The 19,099-nt window shown below is 43.9% G+C and overlaps 6 protein-coding genes across 7 annotated transcripts in view; all 6 read left to right on the top strand.

The window, feature by feature from the left end:
• Positions 1-19,099, top strand: part of LOC143150679 (uncharacterized) — a 100,982-nt gene that overhangs the window by 52,255 nt on the left and 29,628 nt on the right. The window lies entirely within an intron of this gene.
• LOC143150513 (uncharacterized) lies at positions 1,177-5,723 on the top strand. Of its 2 annotated transcripts, XM_076318850.1 has the most exons (3): positions 1,177-1,465; positions 1,575-2,751; positions 3,099-5,723. In XM_076318850.1, the coding sequence occupies exons 2-3, from the start codon at positions 2,744-2,746 to the stop codon at positions 4,762-4,764; spliced, it is 1,674 nt and encodes a 557-aa protein (XP_076174965.1). In that variant the 5' UTR covers positions 1,177-1,465; positions 1,575-2,743; the 3' UTR covers positions 4,765-5,723. The 2 variants fall into 2 exon arrangements, with proteins under 2 accessions (XP_076174965.1, XP_076174963.1); XM_076318848.1 differs by lacking the exons at positions 1,177-1,465; positions 1,575-2,751 and adding an exon at positions 2,790-3,015.
• Positions 4,683-8,180, top strand: LOC143150514 (uncharacterized). Its single transcript, XM_076318851.1, has 2 exons — positions 4,683-4,808; positions 5,952-8,180. Exon 2 carries the CDS (start codon positions 5,953-5,955, stop codon positions 7,576-7,578), a length of 1,626 nt encoding a protein of 541 aa, XP_076174966.1. The 5' UTR covers positions 4,683-4,808; position 5,952; the 3' UTR covers positions 7,579-8,180.
• LOC143150524 (uncharacterized) lies at positions 7,480-9,196 on the top strand. Its single transcript, XM_076318861.1, has 2 exons — positions 7,480-7,589; positions 8,832-9,196. The coding sequence occupies exons 1-2, from the start codon at positions 7,584-7,586 to the stop codon at positions 9,186-9,188; spliced, it is 363 nt and encodes a 120-aa protein (XP_076174976.1). The 5' UTR covers positions 7,480-7,583; the 3' UTR covers positions 9,189-9,196.
• LOC143150515 (uncharacterized) lies at positions 10,787-14,407 on the top strand. Its single transcript, XM_076318852.1, has 2 exons — positions 10,787-10,803; positions 11,225-14,407. Coding segments are annotated over exons 1-2 (1,617 nt in total). The 5' UTR covers positions 10,787-10,801; the 3' UTR covers positions 12,840-14,407.
• LOC143150518 (uncharacterized) lies at positions 15,681-19,094 on the top strand. Its single transcript, XM_076318855.1, has 2 exons — positions 15,681-15,795; positions 17,799-19,094. The coding sequence occupies exons 1-2, from the start codon at positions 15,767-15,769 to the stop codon at positions 18,943-18,945; spliced, it is 1,176 nt and encodes a 391-aa protein (XP_076174970.1). The 5' UTR covers positions 15,681-15,766; the 3' UTR covers positions 18,946-19,094.

Here is a 19,099-nt window from a genome sequence, read left to right as displayed (position 1 = left end):
GGAACAGAATAAAGATAAACAGAAGACGAATGTGGAAGAGGTGCAAAAAGAGCAGAAGAGGGTTGTACTGTTGACCAATCCGGAGCTACTGCCGAACTTGAAGAGTAAACCGTTTCAGATCAAGATTGCCTCCATTGCGTCCGAAGTGAGCAAAGATGTGCAACAACAGGGCAGGAAGATCGAAGAGGGAACGGTGCAAAGGGTGGAGAGAAGTGTCGAGGATTCGCAAGTGCGGAGAGAGGAAGAAAAAGAGAGGATCGAGGTGAAAAATGTCGAAGAGCCCGAGACGGTGTCGGAAACGCGTACAATGAAGGACGAAGTGGATCAAATGTTGGAGAATCTACGGAACATTTGTCCCCTTTGTCAGAAAAGCTTCAACAACGAGAAACAGATGGAGAGGCACATTCGTCGTAATCACAAGAACCGTTACCGTTGCAAGAAGTGTCATTTCAGTTACGCGTCCGAGGACGCTCTGGAGAAGCACATCAAGACTCACGACAAGGACACCTACGTCGAGTGTCCCGTCTGTCACTTAAAGTACAAACGTATGGCTGGATTGAGGATACATCAGATCCGGGAGCACAGCACCGTGGACCCGAAATCGTTGCGCGACCAGTGCAACGAGGACTCGAAGTCCAAGTACAAACTGAAGAAACAGAGATCGAGTCAGTTGGGCGCGAAAAGTTTCTCCTGTCAGTACTGCAACAACGTTTACCGTCAGAAGTCCTATCTGGTCGCTCATAAACGCATCGCACACGACGTGCAGATCAAAGACCCGAAGAAGTTGCAGTGCAATGTCTGCGAGAAACGATTTGCCACCGAGAGGAATCTTCGCAGACACTCGAGTGTCCACACCACCTCGATCGTTCAGAGATTTCTTTGCGCACATTGCGGCAAGGAACTCGCCAATGCGGACACACTGCAGCAACACACACGACTGCACACCGGTGAACGACCGTACAAGTGCAAAGTCTGCCTGAAATCTTTCACCAGATCGGTTGCGCTCAGGGTGCACGAGCTCACCCATACTGGAAAGAGACCGTACGTCTGCGACATTTGCGAGCAGGGATTCACCCAACGGAGCAGCATGATGACACATCGTCGTAAACATCCAGGAAATCATCCACCGGTCCCCCCGATCTTGCTTCGAAGCCTTGAACGCGATGGATATTAATTATTCGCAAATCTGGTGCACGATTCGCAAGTTGATTCGCTGTGCGATTCGTAATCGATGTAGACTGAAACGAACATTGAATATTTGACAGAAGTCTGCTTTTATGTTTTTTTTTTCTTTTTTTTTTTCGTTTCTATGTTACTTGAAATATTTATGAATATTTTTGTTTCGCGCGTTAGAAATAGATATTTGATAGTTTATCGTTTGAGTTTAACGAGTTTTACGTTCGTTGAAGGATGGTGTACAGAGGTCATTTACTTTATCGATCCGGAAGCTGCGACGCGTATCTTTGTAAGTAGCATTAACTGTAAATGGATATTAAATTCGTAATGAAATTAATTCGCTCGAGTGTTCAACAGAGTCATCACTTGCACTGAAATCTTTCTTCCTTTAATTACAGCCTTTTTATAGGATTTTCAACGATCATTGTGTTACTTGTAATGTTTGCCCACTTATTTTCCTTTTGTGTTGTCAACACGTAATCAACACTCGATGTCTGCGGTAACATTCGAATACGCGAATGGCAGAGAACCAGTTCTGTTGACAGACACACGTTTGATGATAATTAGTTTTTGTTTATTCGTGTATCTCAATTCCTTCGTGCGACTGACTAAACGAATGGATGTTCCAGGAGATGTGCAATCGCTGAAGTGTCTACTACGCATAACCGAGTGCAACTACTTTTTGTGGTATGCAACGGAGTTACTGTTTTGGATTAAGATGACATACTGATTCAAGTTAAAACACCTCCAGTGATGACGAAGACCGTAGTACGAAGGACTTAAATATATTGACAACAATTTTGATAATAGTAAAAAAACAGTGACATTACCCATAATTTTCATTTGAACGAAGTAAAAGTGGATTATCGGTACAAAGGAAAGACTCGAAAGAGAAAGAAGGAAAGCTCGAGCAAAAATGCAAACAACGAAACTAATATTGTAGCAGAAATACGATACGTACAACGAAATATAAAGTGAACAAGATGTTAGAAAATCTACGAAACATTTGTCCTCTTTTTTCAGTAAAAACTCGAATAACGAGAAACTAATGGACAGACGTATTTGCAGGAATTGCAAAAAAAAATGTCTTCGAGAATGTTTTCGAAAAACACACGAAACTTGCGATGAGGATGTTTAAGTGGAGTGTTTCGTCTGCTTATTTAAAGTATGAACGCATGTCTGAACTAAGAACGTATCGTATTCGAGTACAGAGGACTATATTAATCTGAAATCTATGCGTGATCAGTGTCCGTGGCAATTTATTTATCACGTCTCGTACAGTTGGTGTGAACAAGTGTAATATAAAACAGATGTGTTGCGTACAAGTGATAACTGTGACTAAAAGAGAACTATTGATCATTTAATAGAACTCTCTGCCTCGATGTTTCTTCTTTCTACATTACTCGAAACATTTATCAATATTTCTGTTTCACGTATCAGGAATAAAGATTCAATAGGTTGTTTGAGTTCGATGAATCTCACGATGGTTGTACTATGGTGTAGAGATGTCCCCCCAATGCGACGTGTGAAGCGATTGTTTACTTCATTGAGCTAGATGCTGTGAAGCATGTGCGTGTAAGTAATACCAATCGTAAATGAATACTAAGTTCACGATGAAATCACTTCGTTGAAGTTTCGAGAGATCCAATCGCTTGTATCGAAATCGATTTTCTTTCAATTGCATCCTTTTCGTAGGATCTTTAACTTTCAACCGTGCAATCTGTAATATCCACCCACTCGTTTCCCTTCGATTTTGCGAATATGTAACTAACACCCGAAAATCTACCGACAAATAAGCGAGATGTCGAATAGGCAGAGAATCGGGATCTACGGACCGCCGTAACGATAATAATTAGTTGTTTTTTCTTTACTCGAGTGTACCAATCCCTTCGTGCGACTGACTAAATGAATGGATGTTTCAGGATGTCAACGATCGCTGAAACGCCTACTACACATAATCCAGTGCAACCACTTTTTATAGTATGTAACGGAGCCCCTATTTTGGACCAAGATGACGTACCGGTTCAAATTAAGGCGCCTCCGATTTCCGACGAGGACGAAGACCGTAGTGTGCAGAGCGATGTTGACAGCAACTATGGTGGTATTAGTAGTGAACGGATGGAAGAAGAGGACGATGAGAGTGACGTTAACGATGATATGTATCTTGGTGAAGTGAATTACCGTACAATCCCGAACAAAGTTAACGATGGTGCGATATCGCGTAGGGTTAACAGATACTCACTACCGATTGTAATAAGCAACGACTCGGTAGCCGATGAGATCAAAGAAGAACCAATCATGGACACGGTACCGACAGTGTTGGTCCCCGTGAGGGATCCAATCTCGCGAGAAATCAGGAACACCTACGTGCCGGTCGAAGTCAAGGACGAGACGGGACTGAACATTATTAAAAGCGTTCTTATACCCATCAAGGACGAGGACGGATCGCTCTCCTACGAGATCAAGAAGGTCGTGGTGCCGATCAATCCGGAGCTAGGTTTGCCGAAAAAGAGGAGCAAGCAGTTGCAGGTGAAATTCCGACCCATTAAACCGAAACCGGAGAAAGAGAAGGTTACAGCTCCGAAGAAACTCGAGGGACGTGATCCACGAAAATTGGAGAACAGAATCGAAGTTGCATCGGGTGTGAGGAGCGACTCGCCGAGAAAGGAGGAGAAGACCGAAACGAAGATCGCGGAAGAAGAATCGAAGATCGTGGTACCAGAAACGCGAACGATGAAAGACGAGATCGATCAGATACTGGAGAATCTTCGAAACATATGTCCCCTTTGCCAGAAAAGCTTCAACAACGAGAAACAAATGGACAGGCACATCCGTAGGAAGCACAAGAATCGTTATCGTTGCAAGAAGTGTCACTTCAGTTACGCCTCGGAGGATGCCCTCGAGAAACACATGACAGCTCACGACAAGGACACCTACGTCGAGTGTCCGTTCTGCCACTTGAAGTACAAACGTATGTCCGGGCTGAGGGCGCATCAGATACGAGTCCACAGCACTGTGGATCCAAAGTCCATCGGTGAACTCGGCGAGGAGGATTCTCTGGCCAGTTACAACCTAGAGAATCAAAGGACCAATCAGTCCGGAACAAAGACCTTCGTCTGTCTGCACTGCGATAACGTGTACCCCCAGAAGTCTTATCTGGTGGCTCATAAGCGTATCGCTCACGGTATACACACGAGGGAACCGAAGAAATTCCAGTGCAACGTTTGCAGCAGGAACTTTGCCACCGAGGACAACCTACGCAGTCACACCAGCTTGCACACTCAGAGCTTCCTCTGCTCCCATTGCGGCAAGGAACTGGCCAACAAGTATTCTCTGCAGTTGCACACGCGGAAGCATACAGGTGAACGTCCGTACAAGTGCAAAGTCTGCCCGAAAACTTTCGCGGCGTCGGTTGCACTCAGGGTGCACACACTCACTCACAAAGGGAAAAGACCGTACGTCTGCGATCTCTGCGGACAGAGGTTTACCCAACGGAGCAGCATGATGGCTCATCGTCGCAAACATCCTGGAAATCATCCACCGCCACCGCCGGTTTTTCTTGGCAGTCTTGACAGCGACGGGGATTAATATCGATAATTCGTCAGCTTCTAGAACATTTTGCGCGATCGATGGTACTGGTCTCGTGAACGATTAACGTGGACTTGAAACAAGTGTCGCGAAGAGTGCTTACAGTGACACGAAACTGAAATGTGTATCGAACGTTTCGATAAATGTCTACCGTTGCATTAACTTTTATCGCGTTACTCGTTACGTGGACGATTGTACAATGTTACGGTACACCGCACTCGTCATCGTTGCGTTTCTACGTTTAAGAAGTTTAATCTTCGCGATCGACACACTTGTTCGTCAAGAATGGTTATTTCTGTTCGAACTTCACGAGTTGAGTTACTTTTTCATCGAGAACGGTGAACGTTTTTCTACGATTCGATGAACGCTTTCAGTGTGGATCTTCAGAGATTTCTTCTTTTTTTTTTTTTTTTTTTTTTATTAAAATTGCAACGCCATTTTGAATCGTTAAACCTTACATTGTAGTCGTGTAGGGTTGGTTCGTTCATTGTATCGAGCGTCGCACGATTGTACCAAAATACAGACAAAATTTTAGGATTTAAATACTCACGAATCGCAACATCATAGACTTTGTTTGTCGAGACGAAAAGGTACAAAAGAATCTCCCGCCCCATGATAAATGTTCGATTAAATCAAGTATTCACGGATTATCACGAAAGATAGATGTACCCTTGTCATTACACACTTCACGTAAAACTTGCTGTACAGAATTTAATAAAATTAAATAAACGGTTATTCTAGAACACAGTAATCGCAAATGGCCGATAATCGGCCGATAGATCGTTTAATTAAAGAGAAATTTATACGAGTTCCGGCTACGGTCTGTGAAAATTACGTTCACTTCCAAAAATGCAACTTTATCGCCGAAATGTTTAACAGACTCGTCGCTTCTACGGAACTCTCTGTTCCCCCGATTAAATTCTTTCCAAAAAGTTTTTCATTTTACGCAATTCGTAACCTCTGTCTACTTATTTTCCTTTCCTTTCGTTTAACGTACAACTATTGACTGAGATTTACATCCATAAGAGACCGTATAAGATCTCTGACGGCAAGAGAAGCGGTTTCGTTGAGAATCGTAGCGATTATCGGTTGTGTGCAATTTTTTTTTTTTTCCTTTTTTTTGTTTGTTTGTTTACTTGAGCGAATCGATCCCTTCGTGCGACTGATTAAATGAATGGGTGTTTCAGGATGTCGACGAACGCAGAAACGCCTACACAGAATCCAGCGCAACCACTTTTTATAGAATGTAACGGATCCCCTATTTTGGACCAGGACGAATTACCGATACAAATCAAGGACCCTCCGATATCCGACGAGGACGAAGACCACAGTATGCGGAACGAAATCGAAAGCAACTGTGGCAACGGCAGTACCACAGATTCGGTGGACGAGGACGATGAAAGCTACATTAACGATGATTTGTATCTAGGTGAAACGAACTATCGTTCGTTGTCGGTCGTGAACGATGGCTCGCCGTCGAGCAGGGTGAACAGTGATTCGTTGATGAACGAAGTCAGTAACAGTTCCATAACGGACATAGTTAAGGAGGAACCAATGGAGACAGTGCCGACGGTTTTGGTGCCGGTCAGAGACCCGATAACAAGAGAAATCAAAAGCATGTACGTACCGGTCGAGGTCAAAGACGAGACGGGTTTGAACATCATCAAGAGTGTTCTGATACCGATCAAGGACGAGGACGGTTCGATGTCCTACGAGATCAAGAAAGTTGTCGTGCCGATCAAACCGCAGCTCAGCCTGCCGCAGAAGCCAGCGAAATCGTTGCCCGTGAAGGACAAAGATAAACCGGCGAGGGGCAAGAGAAACAACAAGAAGGTCAAACAGAAGGAGAATGAGAAGAAACGAGCCCAGGGGAAGGAAAAGACCACGGATGAGGGTAACAGCGATGGACAAAAGGGCCAGGTGGAGGGACAGGTGAACGCAACAGCGACAACCGACGCGTCGAAGGAAGAGGTGGATGATATCTTGGAGAACTTGCGTACCGTTTGTCCGTTCTGTCAGAAGAAGTTCAAAATCGAGAAACAGATGCGCAAGCATATATTCAGGGACCACAAGAAACCGTTCCGTTGCAAGAAGTGTCACGACAGCTTCGGCTCGCAAAACGCGCTCGAGGAACACCAAACCACTCACGAGAAGGACACCTACGTCGAGTGTCCGTTCTGTCATCAGAAATACAAACGCATGTCCGGGCTGAGGGCGCATCAGATACGGGTGCACAGCAGCGTCGATCCGAAAACCATACGGGACCGTAACGACGAGAGTTACATGACCAACAGCGATCCGGACGAACCGAAACCCCATCCACTGTGGATGAAAACGTACGTGTGCCAGTACTGCGAAAAGACCTATCCGCAGAAGTCTTATCTGGTGGCGCACAAACGGATCGCCCACGGTATACAGAAAAGGGAACCGAAGACCTTTCAGTGCAACGTTTGCAACAAGAACTTTGCCACCGAGAGCAATCTTCGCAGCCACGCCAGTTTGCACAGCCAGAGTTTCCTCTGTTCCCATTGCGGCAAGGAACTCGCCAACAAGTACTCCCTCCAGTTGCACACGCGCAAGCATACAGGTGAACGTCCTTATCAGTGCAAGGTATGCTCGAAATCGTTCGCCTCGTCGGTTGCACTCAGGGTGCACAGGATCACTCACACGGGGGAGAGGCCGTACGAGTGCGATCTATGCGGGCAAAGGTTCACGCAACGGAGCAGCATGATGTCTCATCGTCGTAAACACCCTGGAAATCATCCACCTCCGCCACCCGTTTACCTTGGTAGTCTGGACAGCGACGGGGATTAGTCCAGATGAGGGTTCGTCGGTATCTAGAATATTTTGCGTTGATGGTGAAGCGACGGTACCGTCGGCTCCATGAACGATCGACGTGGACTCGGAGAGAGTGTTGCGAATTGTGCTTGCAATTACACCGGACTGAGAGGAGCACGGAACGTTCAAACGAAAGATCTGCTGTCGCGTAACCGTTTATTCGTGTCGCTTCGTAATCGTGGATAATTGTACAACGTTGCGTCGCACTTGTCTCGGTCGTGTTTCGTTTATAAATTTAAAAAGTTTCGTCGACAATGGTTGTCTCGGTTCAAAGCTTCGCGTTGAGTTACTTCTTCATTGACGAATGCGAACGTCGTTTCTACGATTCGATCGAACGCTTTATCGTGGATTCTTCGGACGTTCTTTCATCGTACCGATAACGCCATTTTGTATTACCAGGTTTTCCATTGTGGTTACGTAGGACTGGTTCGTTCATTGTATCAAGCGTAGCATAATCGTAACCGATTGCAAAACGAATTTGGTGTTCGGAGTATTCACGAGTCGCAGCATCGTATACTTTGTTTATCGAGACGAAAACGTGTAAAGTATTGCTCCACCCCCTTATAAATGTGTGATTAGGTGAAATATCACTTTACCGTTTAACGTGTATAAATATATAAATATATATATATATATATATATATATATATATATATATTTATTTATATATATTTATACTCTTGCCATCATGCGCTTCACGTAAAACTTGCTATGTAGAACTTAATAAAATTAAATAAACAGTTATTCTAGTATATAGTAATTGTAATGGCCAATAATCAGCCAGTAGGTTTTTAATTAAGTTTTGTAAGGAAATTCAGGCAAGTTTCGCTAACACGATTTACGATACGGTGTGTAAAATTTATATTAACTTTCAAAATGAAATTTCATTGGTCCAATGTTCAACATACTTATCACTTCACGTTACTTTTCACTCCAATTAAATCCTTTGTACAAATTTTTTCATTTATTTCATTCGTAACGTCTCTCTACTTACTTTCCTTTCCTCTCATTTAACGTTGTAACTAATTATCAAAATCGACAACCACGAGAGAAATAAACTAGATCCCTAATGGCACGGAAACGATTTCGCTGAGAATCGTAACGATTATCGGTACTTTTTGTTTAATTGAGCGAATCGTGACCTTCGTGCCACTGACTAAACGAATGGGTGTTTCAGGATGTCAACAAAACGCAGTAACGTCAGAATTCAGCGCAACCACTTTTTATAGAATGCAACGGATCTTCTGTACCGGACCAGGAAGAATGGCAGATACAAATTAAGCAACTATGACAACGACAGTAGCGAAGAGTCAATGAACGAGGACGATGAAAGCGACATTATCGATGATTTGTATCTAAGTGAAGTGAACTATCGTTCGTTATCGGATGTTAACTACGATTCGTCTTTGTGCAAAGTTAACAGTGATTCGTTGATGACTGAAGTCAGTAACAGTTTCAAAATAGACATAGTTAAGGAAAAACCTATGACAGTGACAACAGTTTCGATATCTGTCCGATCGAATCGGAGCTCAACTTGTCTCAAGAAGATGGGTTGGAAAAGAAGGAAAATCTACGAAAGAAGATAAGAATAAAAGTTTGCCAAGCGAGTGCCTACTAAAGATAAAGTTAAGCCAATCAAATTTGAAGAAAACGATAAAGAGTGTAAATTGAAAAAAAGAAACAAGAAGAGGGGTTGGAAGAAAAAAGAAAAACCTGCGAAAGAGGATAAGAATAAAAGGTGAAAGGGGAGAGAAAAAGTTAAAAGATTTGAAAAAGTACCAGTAACTGATTCGTCGAAGGAACGAGTGGATGGTGTTCTGAAAAATTGGCGTACCGTTTGTCCACTCTGTCAAAGGAGGTTCAAAAACGAGGAACAGACGAGCAAACATATTTTCAGGTACCACAGAAAACAATTACGTTGCAAGAAGTGTCACGACAGCTATGGCTCCCAGATGGCCTTTGAAAAACACCTAAGGACTCTTGAGAGAAACGTCGAGTGTCCTTTTTGTCGTTAGAAAAACAAATGTCTGTCCTGAGAGCTCATCAGATTCGAGTCCACGGCAATGTCGATCCTAAAACTATACACGATCGGAATAACGAGACTTTCATGGCTACCCTTAATCCAGGGGAGCCCAAAAACCATCTGCCAGTAGTGCAAGAAGACTTACTCACAGAAGCTTTATCTGGTGACTCGCAAACACATTGCCCACAGGATACAGAAAACAGAACCAAAGTCGTTTCAGTGCAATATTTGCGAGAAGAACTGTTCCACCAAAAGCAACCTTTCCAATCACGTCAACTTACACACCCAAAGCTTTCTATGCATTCACAAGGCACTTGCCAACAATATTCCCTGCAGTTGCACATGCATCAGAATATCAGTGAATATTTGTACCAATGCAAGATCTGTTCGAAATACTTTGCTTCGTACAGAATCACTCACATGGAGCAGAGACTGTGCAATCCGTGTGGACAGAGGTTCATCAAACACTGCTCATCGTCACAAACATCCTGAAAATCATCCACCGTCATCACTTTTGATACTCAGCGAACGTGAGAGTAACGAGGTTCGATTCAAACATTTCTCCAGTGCCAGATACAATTCGAGTGAGCCACGAAACGAATTTACAATGTTACGAACAATTGATGTTTATTCGAATATAAAACGAGAGTGGTGACAGTGAATCAAAGTTGACTTCGTATACTGCACATTTACTGAGATTCTGCCAAGTGTTTGATCATCATTGTTCACATACTTCAGTGTTGTGAGAAACGATTGTTTTATTATTTATTTCGTGTCGAGTTATTTTCATTTACGAAAGTGATATCTTTGCAGTTAACTCTCTAGTTCGTATTAACAATTCTTGCATTGCGATTGCGTATTATCGGTTCTTTTACAATCGGTGTAATATCGTATCGAAGTGGTTGTAGGAAAAAGTTACGATCGAAGTATTGACAAGTCTCGTAGATTTTTCTTCACCGGATGAGAAGGTGTTGCTTATCATTGCACTCGACGAACTCGACGATATTGAACAACGGTAGTTTCAATATGTAATAAATATCAAAACACCGGAAATAATGGCGCAGCACTGATAGGAAAACTGCTCGATTGTCGATCGAATGTAAGCGTGTTCCCATGGTAGATGATTTATTATACGGTCGCTAATATCGGTTAATCTAGAAGCTGTGACGTTTATCGATGTAAGTAGCATTAACCATTAAATTTATATTAACTTTCATAATGAAATTACTTCAACGGTGGCAATGTTCGACAGATTCATCGCTTGTACTGAATTCCGCGTTCCTTCAATTAAATCCTATTCGGAAAGTGGTCAGTGCTCACTGTGTAATTTTGTAATGTTTCCTACGCCCGTTTCCAATCCTAGCGTTAACAAGCTCACCCAACCGCTAACACCGAGAGCAATACACGAATAAACGAGATTTCGAACGACACAGAGGCGGGTCCTGCCTACAATCATCCCTAGTGTCAATATCTCTCCTTTCTTTCTTTCTTTTTTTTTTCTTCTTTTTCTTCGAACATCCGAGTTTCGTTGTTTCTTTTGTTTACATCTTTAGTGTATCGATTGTTCCCCGCGACTAACCAAACGAATGGGTGTTTCAGGATGTCGACGATCGCAGAAACACCCGCTGTACAGAACCCAGCGCGACCACATTTTGTAGTGTGTCCCGGATTGCCCGTTCTGGATCATGGTGCAAGTGATGAGTACCCGGTTCAAGTTAAGGCCCCACCTGTTTCCGACGACGACGAAGACCATAATATACATAGCGACGTTGAAAGCAACTGTGATGATGTTAGTAGTGAAAAGACACTCGAGGACGACGACAGCGACATGAACGACGATTTGTATCTAGGAGGTGTGAATTATTACTCGTTACCGAACAAAGTGCTCGATCAGTCGGCAACGGTCAAGGTGAACAACGATATTGTACCGAACGGTGTTGTCAACGATTGTACACCGCAGATAATTACAGAGGACCACGTGAACACGGAGAAAGCGGTGTTGGTGCCGGTTAGGGATCCCGTGACGAGAGAAATTCGAAACGTGTTAGTGCCCGTTGAGGTGATGGACGACACGGGATTCAACATAATCAAAAGTGTACTGATACCGATTCAGGACGAGGACGGGACGATGTCGTACGAGGTTCGAAAGGTCACGGTACCGCTCAGACCGGATCAGTGGGTCGTGCCACCGATGAAAACCGAACCTCTCTCAACGACGAATCCAACCGTGGAAACGAACGAGGCTGATGGCGGGCAAATCGACGAGAAGAAGGTAGAAATAAACAGTAAAAAGCCCAACGACGAGAAACCGGAGGGTAACGGCAAGCAGGAACCCGTGAAAGCAACGGAACCCGAACCACCGAAAGAGGAAGTGGATTTGATCCTGGAAAAGTTACGTAACGTTTGCCCGTTCTGTCAGAGGAGCTTCATCGACGAGAAAGAAATGGACAGGCACGTGTTCCGCAACCACAAGAAACCCTACCGTTGCAAACAGTGTTACCTGGTCTACTTTCGCAAGGAATCGTTCGAGGACCACATGAAGACGCACGACACCGAGTTCCTGGAGTGTCCCTTTTGTCGCATGAGGTACAAGAGCATGTCCGGGCTGAGGAACCATCAGATACGCGTGCACAGCACCATAGAGGCGAAGTTCGTCTGCGACCACTGCGACAAACGTTACAGACTGAAGAGCGATCTGGCCGTGCACATCGACAGGATTCACATGAACATCACCCACGTGTGTAGATTCTGCGGCAAGGCGGTGAAGAACGTGATGGAGCACGAGTACCAACACCAGAAGGCGAACAAGAAGGTCGAGTGTCAGTTTCGGTGTCACCTCTGCCCGAAGAAGTTCCAAGTGCGGAACAGCCTGGACAATCATCTGTTGATGCACAAGAGCGGATTCAAGTGCAATCGTTGCAAGGAAGTCTTCGATCGTCCGTCGGCGCTCAAGACGCACAAGGACGTGAAACACGGGCCGAGCATGTTGTGCACGATCTGCGACAAGAAGTTCAACAACAGGACCAGCTTCCACAAACACGTGGTGGTAACACACGCCGGGATCAGACCGTACAAGTGCGATATCTGCGGTGACGATTTCACCCAGAGGCATTGCCTCATCAAACATCGGAACACACACCCGGGACCCCTGCCGCCCCTGAGCAACAAAACACCGATCGCGGACATTGCGAAGAAAATCTTGCAGAAATCTTAGTGTGTAAAATCTCGCCACGTATACGTACGAAATGCTCAGTAGTTGTTTAAAAAAAAAAAAACAGAAAAAAAACGAAAAAAAAAAAGTATTTCACCTTTCACCGCATCAGCACTCTTACGATCGTTGTTTAACAATACGAGACACGTTACAGTGACCAGAGACACTGCGTCTTGAACAATTACGAAGGTGTACGTCTAACGAAACATTGCCCGACTTAAGTACCGTGAGAAGTATTTTATAAACAACCGGGATGCCTTCGGGGGCATCTCCGGGAACGATATAAGTTCTTTTTTATGTCTTTTATATCTAGTTAGTTTTTTTATCGGTGTTCTGTCGGCGATCGGGGGGGAAAAGAGGAGACCCCCGCGACGGAAGATCGTTTTCCATTGGATCGATGATCGGTTTTTAAAAATCCGCGACGCGTTTACGTTGACGACGATGATTTTCGCGAGAACAGAAATTGCAAAACAAAATGTGCGTGTAAGTAAGAAGAAGAAAAAAAGAAAGAAAGAAAATGAGAATCCAAGACTTCCTAAGCGATTATTATATACAAAGCATATTCCCTGATCCTTTTCCTCCTCCCTCCTTCCCACACACACACACACACACACAGACATTTTAGCTGTCCCTTAGAGTATATCATATTGTATTGAAAATATGTACGATCGATAACGCGGGGAAAAAAGATAATTGTGGACGTATCTTCGTATACAAGTCATTTAATGCGTCCTGTCTCGGTGTTCGTTTTATATACCACATTAGAAACATTGACATCTTACTCATTGAATAGTTTATTAGACAGACTATGCTTTCATAATAAAATCGACTGAAAATCACTCATCTTACATTTGCTGTAAAATAGTTCCCGCCTCCTCTGACACGATCACTCTCGGTGAATGTTCGCTACACCTGTTCAACAATAAACAAACAATCGATGTTCAGGGTTTTCGAATTGTAACCATTGACAACGAAGACGCTGTTAAATTTCACGTTAGCGACAAATTGAACGATAATGTACGCTTCGAATATTTTGTAACACGTAATAACTGTTCTTTTAACGTTTTAAAAGAATCGAGGGCACTGCTTAACGATTGTGTGGGGATTCGAGAGCACGTGTCAAAAGTTCGACATATTATTCGTAGTTTACGGGCCAACGATGAGTGACGGCACGACTGTTCGTTATAATCCACGTGGAAGTATACGCGTTTAAGCTCCCACGGTTTTGTACAATAAAGTGTGTATTAAACAGCGCAAAAGTAAGTTATATTTTCAATATATTTCCAAAAGTTATAACGGTATAACGGTGGCTTCGATGCGAGGTGTACCGTTCTCGACTGTCACTTTCCGATGATTTTCTATACGAAACGAAAAGAAGAAAAAAAAAAAAGAAAGAAAGAAAAGGAATTCTCTTGCAAATGGAAATCTCCTATGTTCGTCGCGTGCCTGTCGACGAACAAATTTCCGGTATTCTTAAAGAAAAAGGAAAAGAAGAGAGAGAGAGAGAGAGAGAGAGAAAGAGAGAAAAAAAAACAAAAACTCCACACACGAACAACGTGTACTGTTTACCCACTAACGCGCGTTATCTTGTTTCAGAGGAGAACCTGTCGCGGTACAGCAAAGAAATCCAGACCGGAATGGGGTTGTCCGTATAGTAATGGTTCGCAGGTGGAAGCGGAAAGTTGGCGAAACGTCCAACGGTAGATCGGATGAGATTCCATCGACGAACACCGATCAGTCGGACCCTCTGGAGATATCGCGAGCGGAGGAGCCATCGATCGCGTCGAATCGCGATTCGGAGGATTCGACGATCAGCGAGAACCCGGAACAATCGAACGAGGGAACGACCGAACCGGTCGCGACCGCGCTGCAAAAGGACGAGGCCGAGGTGGATCGTGTCCTGGAGAAGATACGCAACACCTGTCCCTTCTGTGAGAAACGTTTCGGCAACGCTCAGAAAGTGGAGACCCACGTTGCCTACGTGCACCGTAGACCGTACCAGTGCGATCTGTGCAAACGTGCCTGTCACACTGCAAGAGCCTTGGAGGAGCACAAGGTGATCCATCGTTCCGATTACTTCTTCGAGTGTCAGATCTGTCGCGTGAAGTACAAGAGCGAGGGTAGCCTGAGGAGACACCACATGCGCACCCACAGCACTTACGAGCCGAAGTACGTCTGCGAGCACTGCGGTCGCAGCTACAAATTGAAGATCGACCTGACGCATCACATGAAGAGGACTCACGTGTCCGAGTTACAGGTCTGTCGGTTCTGCGGCAAGGAGGTGAAGGACGTGAAGGGCCACGAATGGAGACACCAGAGACGCAACGGGGAGATCAAGTACGAGCACACCTGCCACCTATGCCGCAAGAAGTTCCATCACAGGAGCCGACTGGACAACCATCTACGGCTCCACGAGAAGGGCTTCAAGTGCGAGGACTGCGGCAAGGAGTATCGCGGTACGCGCGAACTGATGAGCCACAAACGTTTCAAACACGGCCAAGCGAAGATCTACACGTGCATACTCTGTCAGAAGACCTTCAACTCGAGCAGCAATTTTTACCAGCACGTGTTGACCCACGCCGGTATCAGGCCGTACAAGTGCGACGTATGCGAGGAGGATTTCACCCAACGGTCCAGTCTCCTCAGGCACAGGAGACAGCATCCTGGACCGTTGCCACCGATGCACTCGACCCATCCACAGATCGCTGATCTCGCCAGGAGCTATCTCCAGAAGTTGCAGAGCGATCAGATCGACAAGAGCTACGTGCTCAATGCGAAATTGTGATCGATCCGGAGTTTCGTCGATCGATCGTTGGGTGCAACGACCGTTTCGGAGACCGCTCGTAACACGCTGGCCGAGAAATTCAGAGAAATGAACGCGTTTAACAACGAGCTGCGATTTTTCGAGCAACCGGAGAAAATACAGGGTGATGGAATCTACGCGAGATTTAGTTTTAAAGTACGTTCGACGCATCGATACATTTGCAGAAGTAATTATAGAGCGATTGTATATAATAACGATTAAAAAAGTTACGATCGGGTCTCGGGTGGAAAAGTGAGCTGGTTTTTGACTATGTATTTTTATTTTTTATTTTTTTTTTTTTGAAAATGGATTCGTGATTTTATGAACCGTTCACTTGGACTACCAATCTATCGAATTGTATCGAAAAATTTTGATTTCGAGTTGTTGGTAACGGAATTCGGTAGATTTGTGACTTATTGCAGTTCATAAAATTACACAGTCGTTTTTGAAAGAGATTTTCAATGGACGTCTTGTTTTTTCAGTCGCGGGACCGTTTCGTAACTGTGTTAGAGTAGTTGTTAATTTTTGCAATGAATTTTGTGTTTCGTAATGTTTACAAACACTTTACAGTCTTGCACGGTTAACTCGAGGAAAATTGCATTGTCGAGTTACGAATTTGCCGCCAATATTGCGACATTTAGTACTTTCCTAACGAGCGAGAATACTTTTTCAATAAGTCGTTCCTTATCGCGCGAACTTTTAATTATTTATATCGATTAGAAATAATTTATCAATTTTAAAGTCACATCGCTAATAATTGGTAATGTTGCGAGACCACGAAATGTCTTTGAACCTCTTCGAACGAAGCATTAATTTATGCAGATTTATACAGAGCTACTTATACGGTTAAAATGTTTTACGGAAGTAAATATTTTCATCTTTGTAAATCTCGCGATCTTATTTATCAAAATAAGTTGCTTCCAATATTTTGACCGGAACGTATCTTCTTCAATTTTATGTTACTAACGACATTAACATTTTGCGAAGTGCGAGTAATGTACAAAATGTGAACTTACGATTCGTTTAAACATAGCGTTCGTTATCAGTGACAGTATCGGATTTCAATCGATGCAATATCGATAGTAACATAATGTACATATACGACCAGAATAATTTACAGTACCTTTTTATCTGTAAAAAAATAACTAGATTTCAGAAAACGTTTCTACTTGTATATCTGTACATATATATTGCTATTTGGAAAACCGAAGTGACAAAAACATTTAACGCTACAGCTTTTAACCTGTACTATCATTTGTTAAGTTAGTCTCGACAGTTCGTACTTTACCATTATATTCGTTCTAGCAATTTCGTAACAATTCATCAATGCTACGCAACGCTCGAATAATGAAAAAATTACTTAAACAATGTGCTATAACGTATCGACTGTACGGAACAACGAAATAAAAAGTTTATCGTTCTGAGTACACCACGGTTCGAAATATTGAAAGTTAACGTTTCACTTTTGGTTCTCAGTGTGTTTCGTACAATTATTATACATTATAACAATATATTTACACGTGTATTGATTTACGCGAATATAATCCTACACGAATCGGTATAAAAATAAGTCTTGATTTATAATTCACGATAACAATTGTAGAATTATCCAAGCTTATTTCCTAAAAGTTTCCACTGGAGGAAGGGAATCGAGGCAAACTATAATTGTAGACATTTAAAAAAACAAAAAAAATACAAACATACATATATATATATATACATACACACCATAGATAGAACAAGCTACATTATTTTAAGTTGTTTTTCTTATTTGTATCATAGATCAATTATAAACGCCAGAATTGCATATAGCATAGCCATAAGGGGTAACTAAAATCATTATCATTTCGCTTCTCCTGGTCGACTTGTGTTCACACGAATAATTACATGTCTTTTCTCCCCGCAGAGTAATTATGCGTAAGTTCAATGCCGCAGTGTTAAACGACGCCGTTATAAACGAAACAAGTTTTTCTCGTAGAGACGAGCTTTCACGAAAGGTTCGCCAGTTTTTATACCCGATTCACGCCGGTGCATGCTCGAAAATGCGCGGTTAGCAAAAGAAAGAAAAAAAAAAAAAGAAAAGAAAAAATGAAAGACACAATAATTTACGCAGAACTTGTCCGGAACGTAATCGACTGACTAGCTTTATGATTTTTTAGGTACAACGCGCTAGACCCACTCGCTCCGACTTTTCTGATAGTAAAGCTAGAAGATAATTACTTTCGGATACCGACGTCGCTGAGCGTGTTCATGATGAAGGAACCGCCGCCGGGCGAGGAGGCGAGCTCGTTAACATCGAAGGACGACGCAACGTCCAAGTCCTCCGCGAGCCAATCGACGGAGAAGACCAAGGAGAACGTCGTCGACGATCTCTTCGACGAGCTGGACGACGCGCCGTTGGACTTTCGGAAAAAACAGGTGGAGGAGAAGTACAGATCGACGGAGAAACAAACAATCAAGAAGAAGGTGCACACCTGTGAGATATGTTACGCGTCGTTCGATCGTAAGAGCAAGCACACCAGGCACATGTACAAGCACAGTAACTCCAGACCGCACAAGTGCGCGATCTGCGCGAAAGCGTTCAAGACGAGCGCCCACCTCGCCAGACACATGGAGATCCATTACGAGCCGGTCAATTGGCACATGTGCAATCTGTGCGACTTCAAAGCGCGCACGAAACCCTACCTGAAGATACACTACATACGCAAACACACCGAGGACTACAATTACAAGTGCGAGCAATGCGGCAAGATGTTCAAGGTGCAGTCCGACTACACCACCCACGTGAAGGATCACGACACCGAGTCGTGCGTCTGCGACATATGCGGGTCCTCGTATCCGAGCAAGAGCTCGTTGTACTTTCACAAATACTACAAGCACAAAACGAAGGTGAAGAAGTTCCAGTGTCAGACCTGCAACAAGAAGTTCAAAACGCAAAAGAACCTGGACAGTCACATGGAACTGCACAAGATCAAGTACGTATGCGAGCAATGCGGAATGGAGTTCAAGACCAAGTACGGTCTCACCAAACATCTGAGGACGCACTCGGGCGAGAAGTCCTATCTGTGCGCGATCTGCGGGAAAACGTTCGGTTGTCTCAGCTCCCAGAAGATCCATCTGCTCACCCATGTCGGCGAACGGCCTTACATATGCGACATCTGCGGCCAGAGCTTCACCCAGAGGTCACCGATGATGCTACACCGGAGAAAACATCCCGGTGTTCATCCACCGCCACCGCCTATCAAGATCACGAATCTGCTTCACGGGGTACAGGACAAGATCATCGTGAACAAGAGCGCCAAGTAACGGGACGACTCGTGGACGTTTCGGGACAAATTTTGTACATTTATCCGGGCAACGCGCGCGCACAGCTGACCGACGTCACGTGGCCACACGTGGCTCAATCCGTATACATCGAAGATCGTACGGGATTTGTCACGCGTAACATCGGATTCTTGTA

The sequence above is a fragment of the Ptiloglossa arizonensis genome, chromosome 8 (assembly GCF_051014685.1).
Source record: "Ptiloglossa arizonensis isolate GNS036 chromosome 8, iyPtiAriz1_principal, whole genome shotgun sequence".
Taxonomy (NCBI): domain Eukaryota; kingdom Metazoa; phylum Arthropoda; class Insecta; order Hymenoptera; family Colletidae; genus Ptiloglossa; species Ptiloglossa arizonensis.
This window is presented reverse-complemented; position numbering and strand designations above follow the sequence as displayed.

Bases quoted from the DNA above. Each gene is read 5' to 3' on its own strand.
- LOC143150513 (XM_076318848.1), top strand. From the start codon at position 2,978: ATGTCGAATAGGCAGAGAATCGGGATCTACGGACCGCC. The intron at 3,016-3,098 runs GTAACGATAATA...TGGATGTTTCAG, and splicing joins ATCGGGATCTACGGACCGCC to GATGTCAACGATCGCTGAAA.
- LOC143150514 (XM_076318851.1), top strand. From the start codon at position 5,953: ATGTCGACGAACGCAGAAACGCCTACACAGAATCCAGCGCAACCACTT.
- LOC143150518 (XM_076318855.1), top strand. From the start codon at position 15,767: ATGGAATCTACGCGAGATTTAGTTTTAAA. The intron at 15,796-17,798 runs GTACGTTCGACG...ATGATTTTTTAG, and splicing joins ACGCGAGATTTAGTTTTAAA to GTACAACGCGCTAGACCCAC.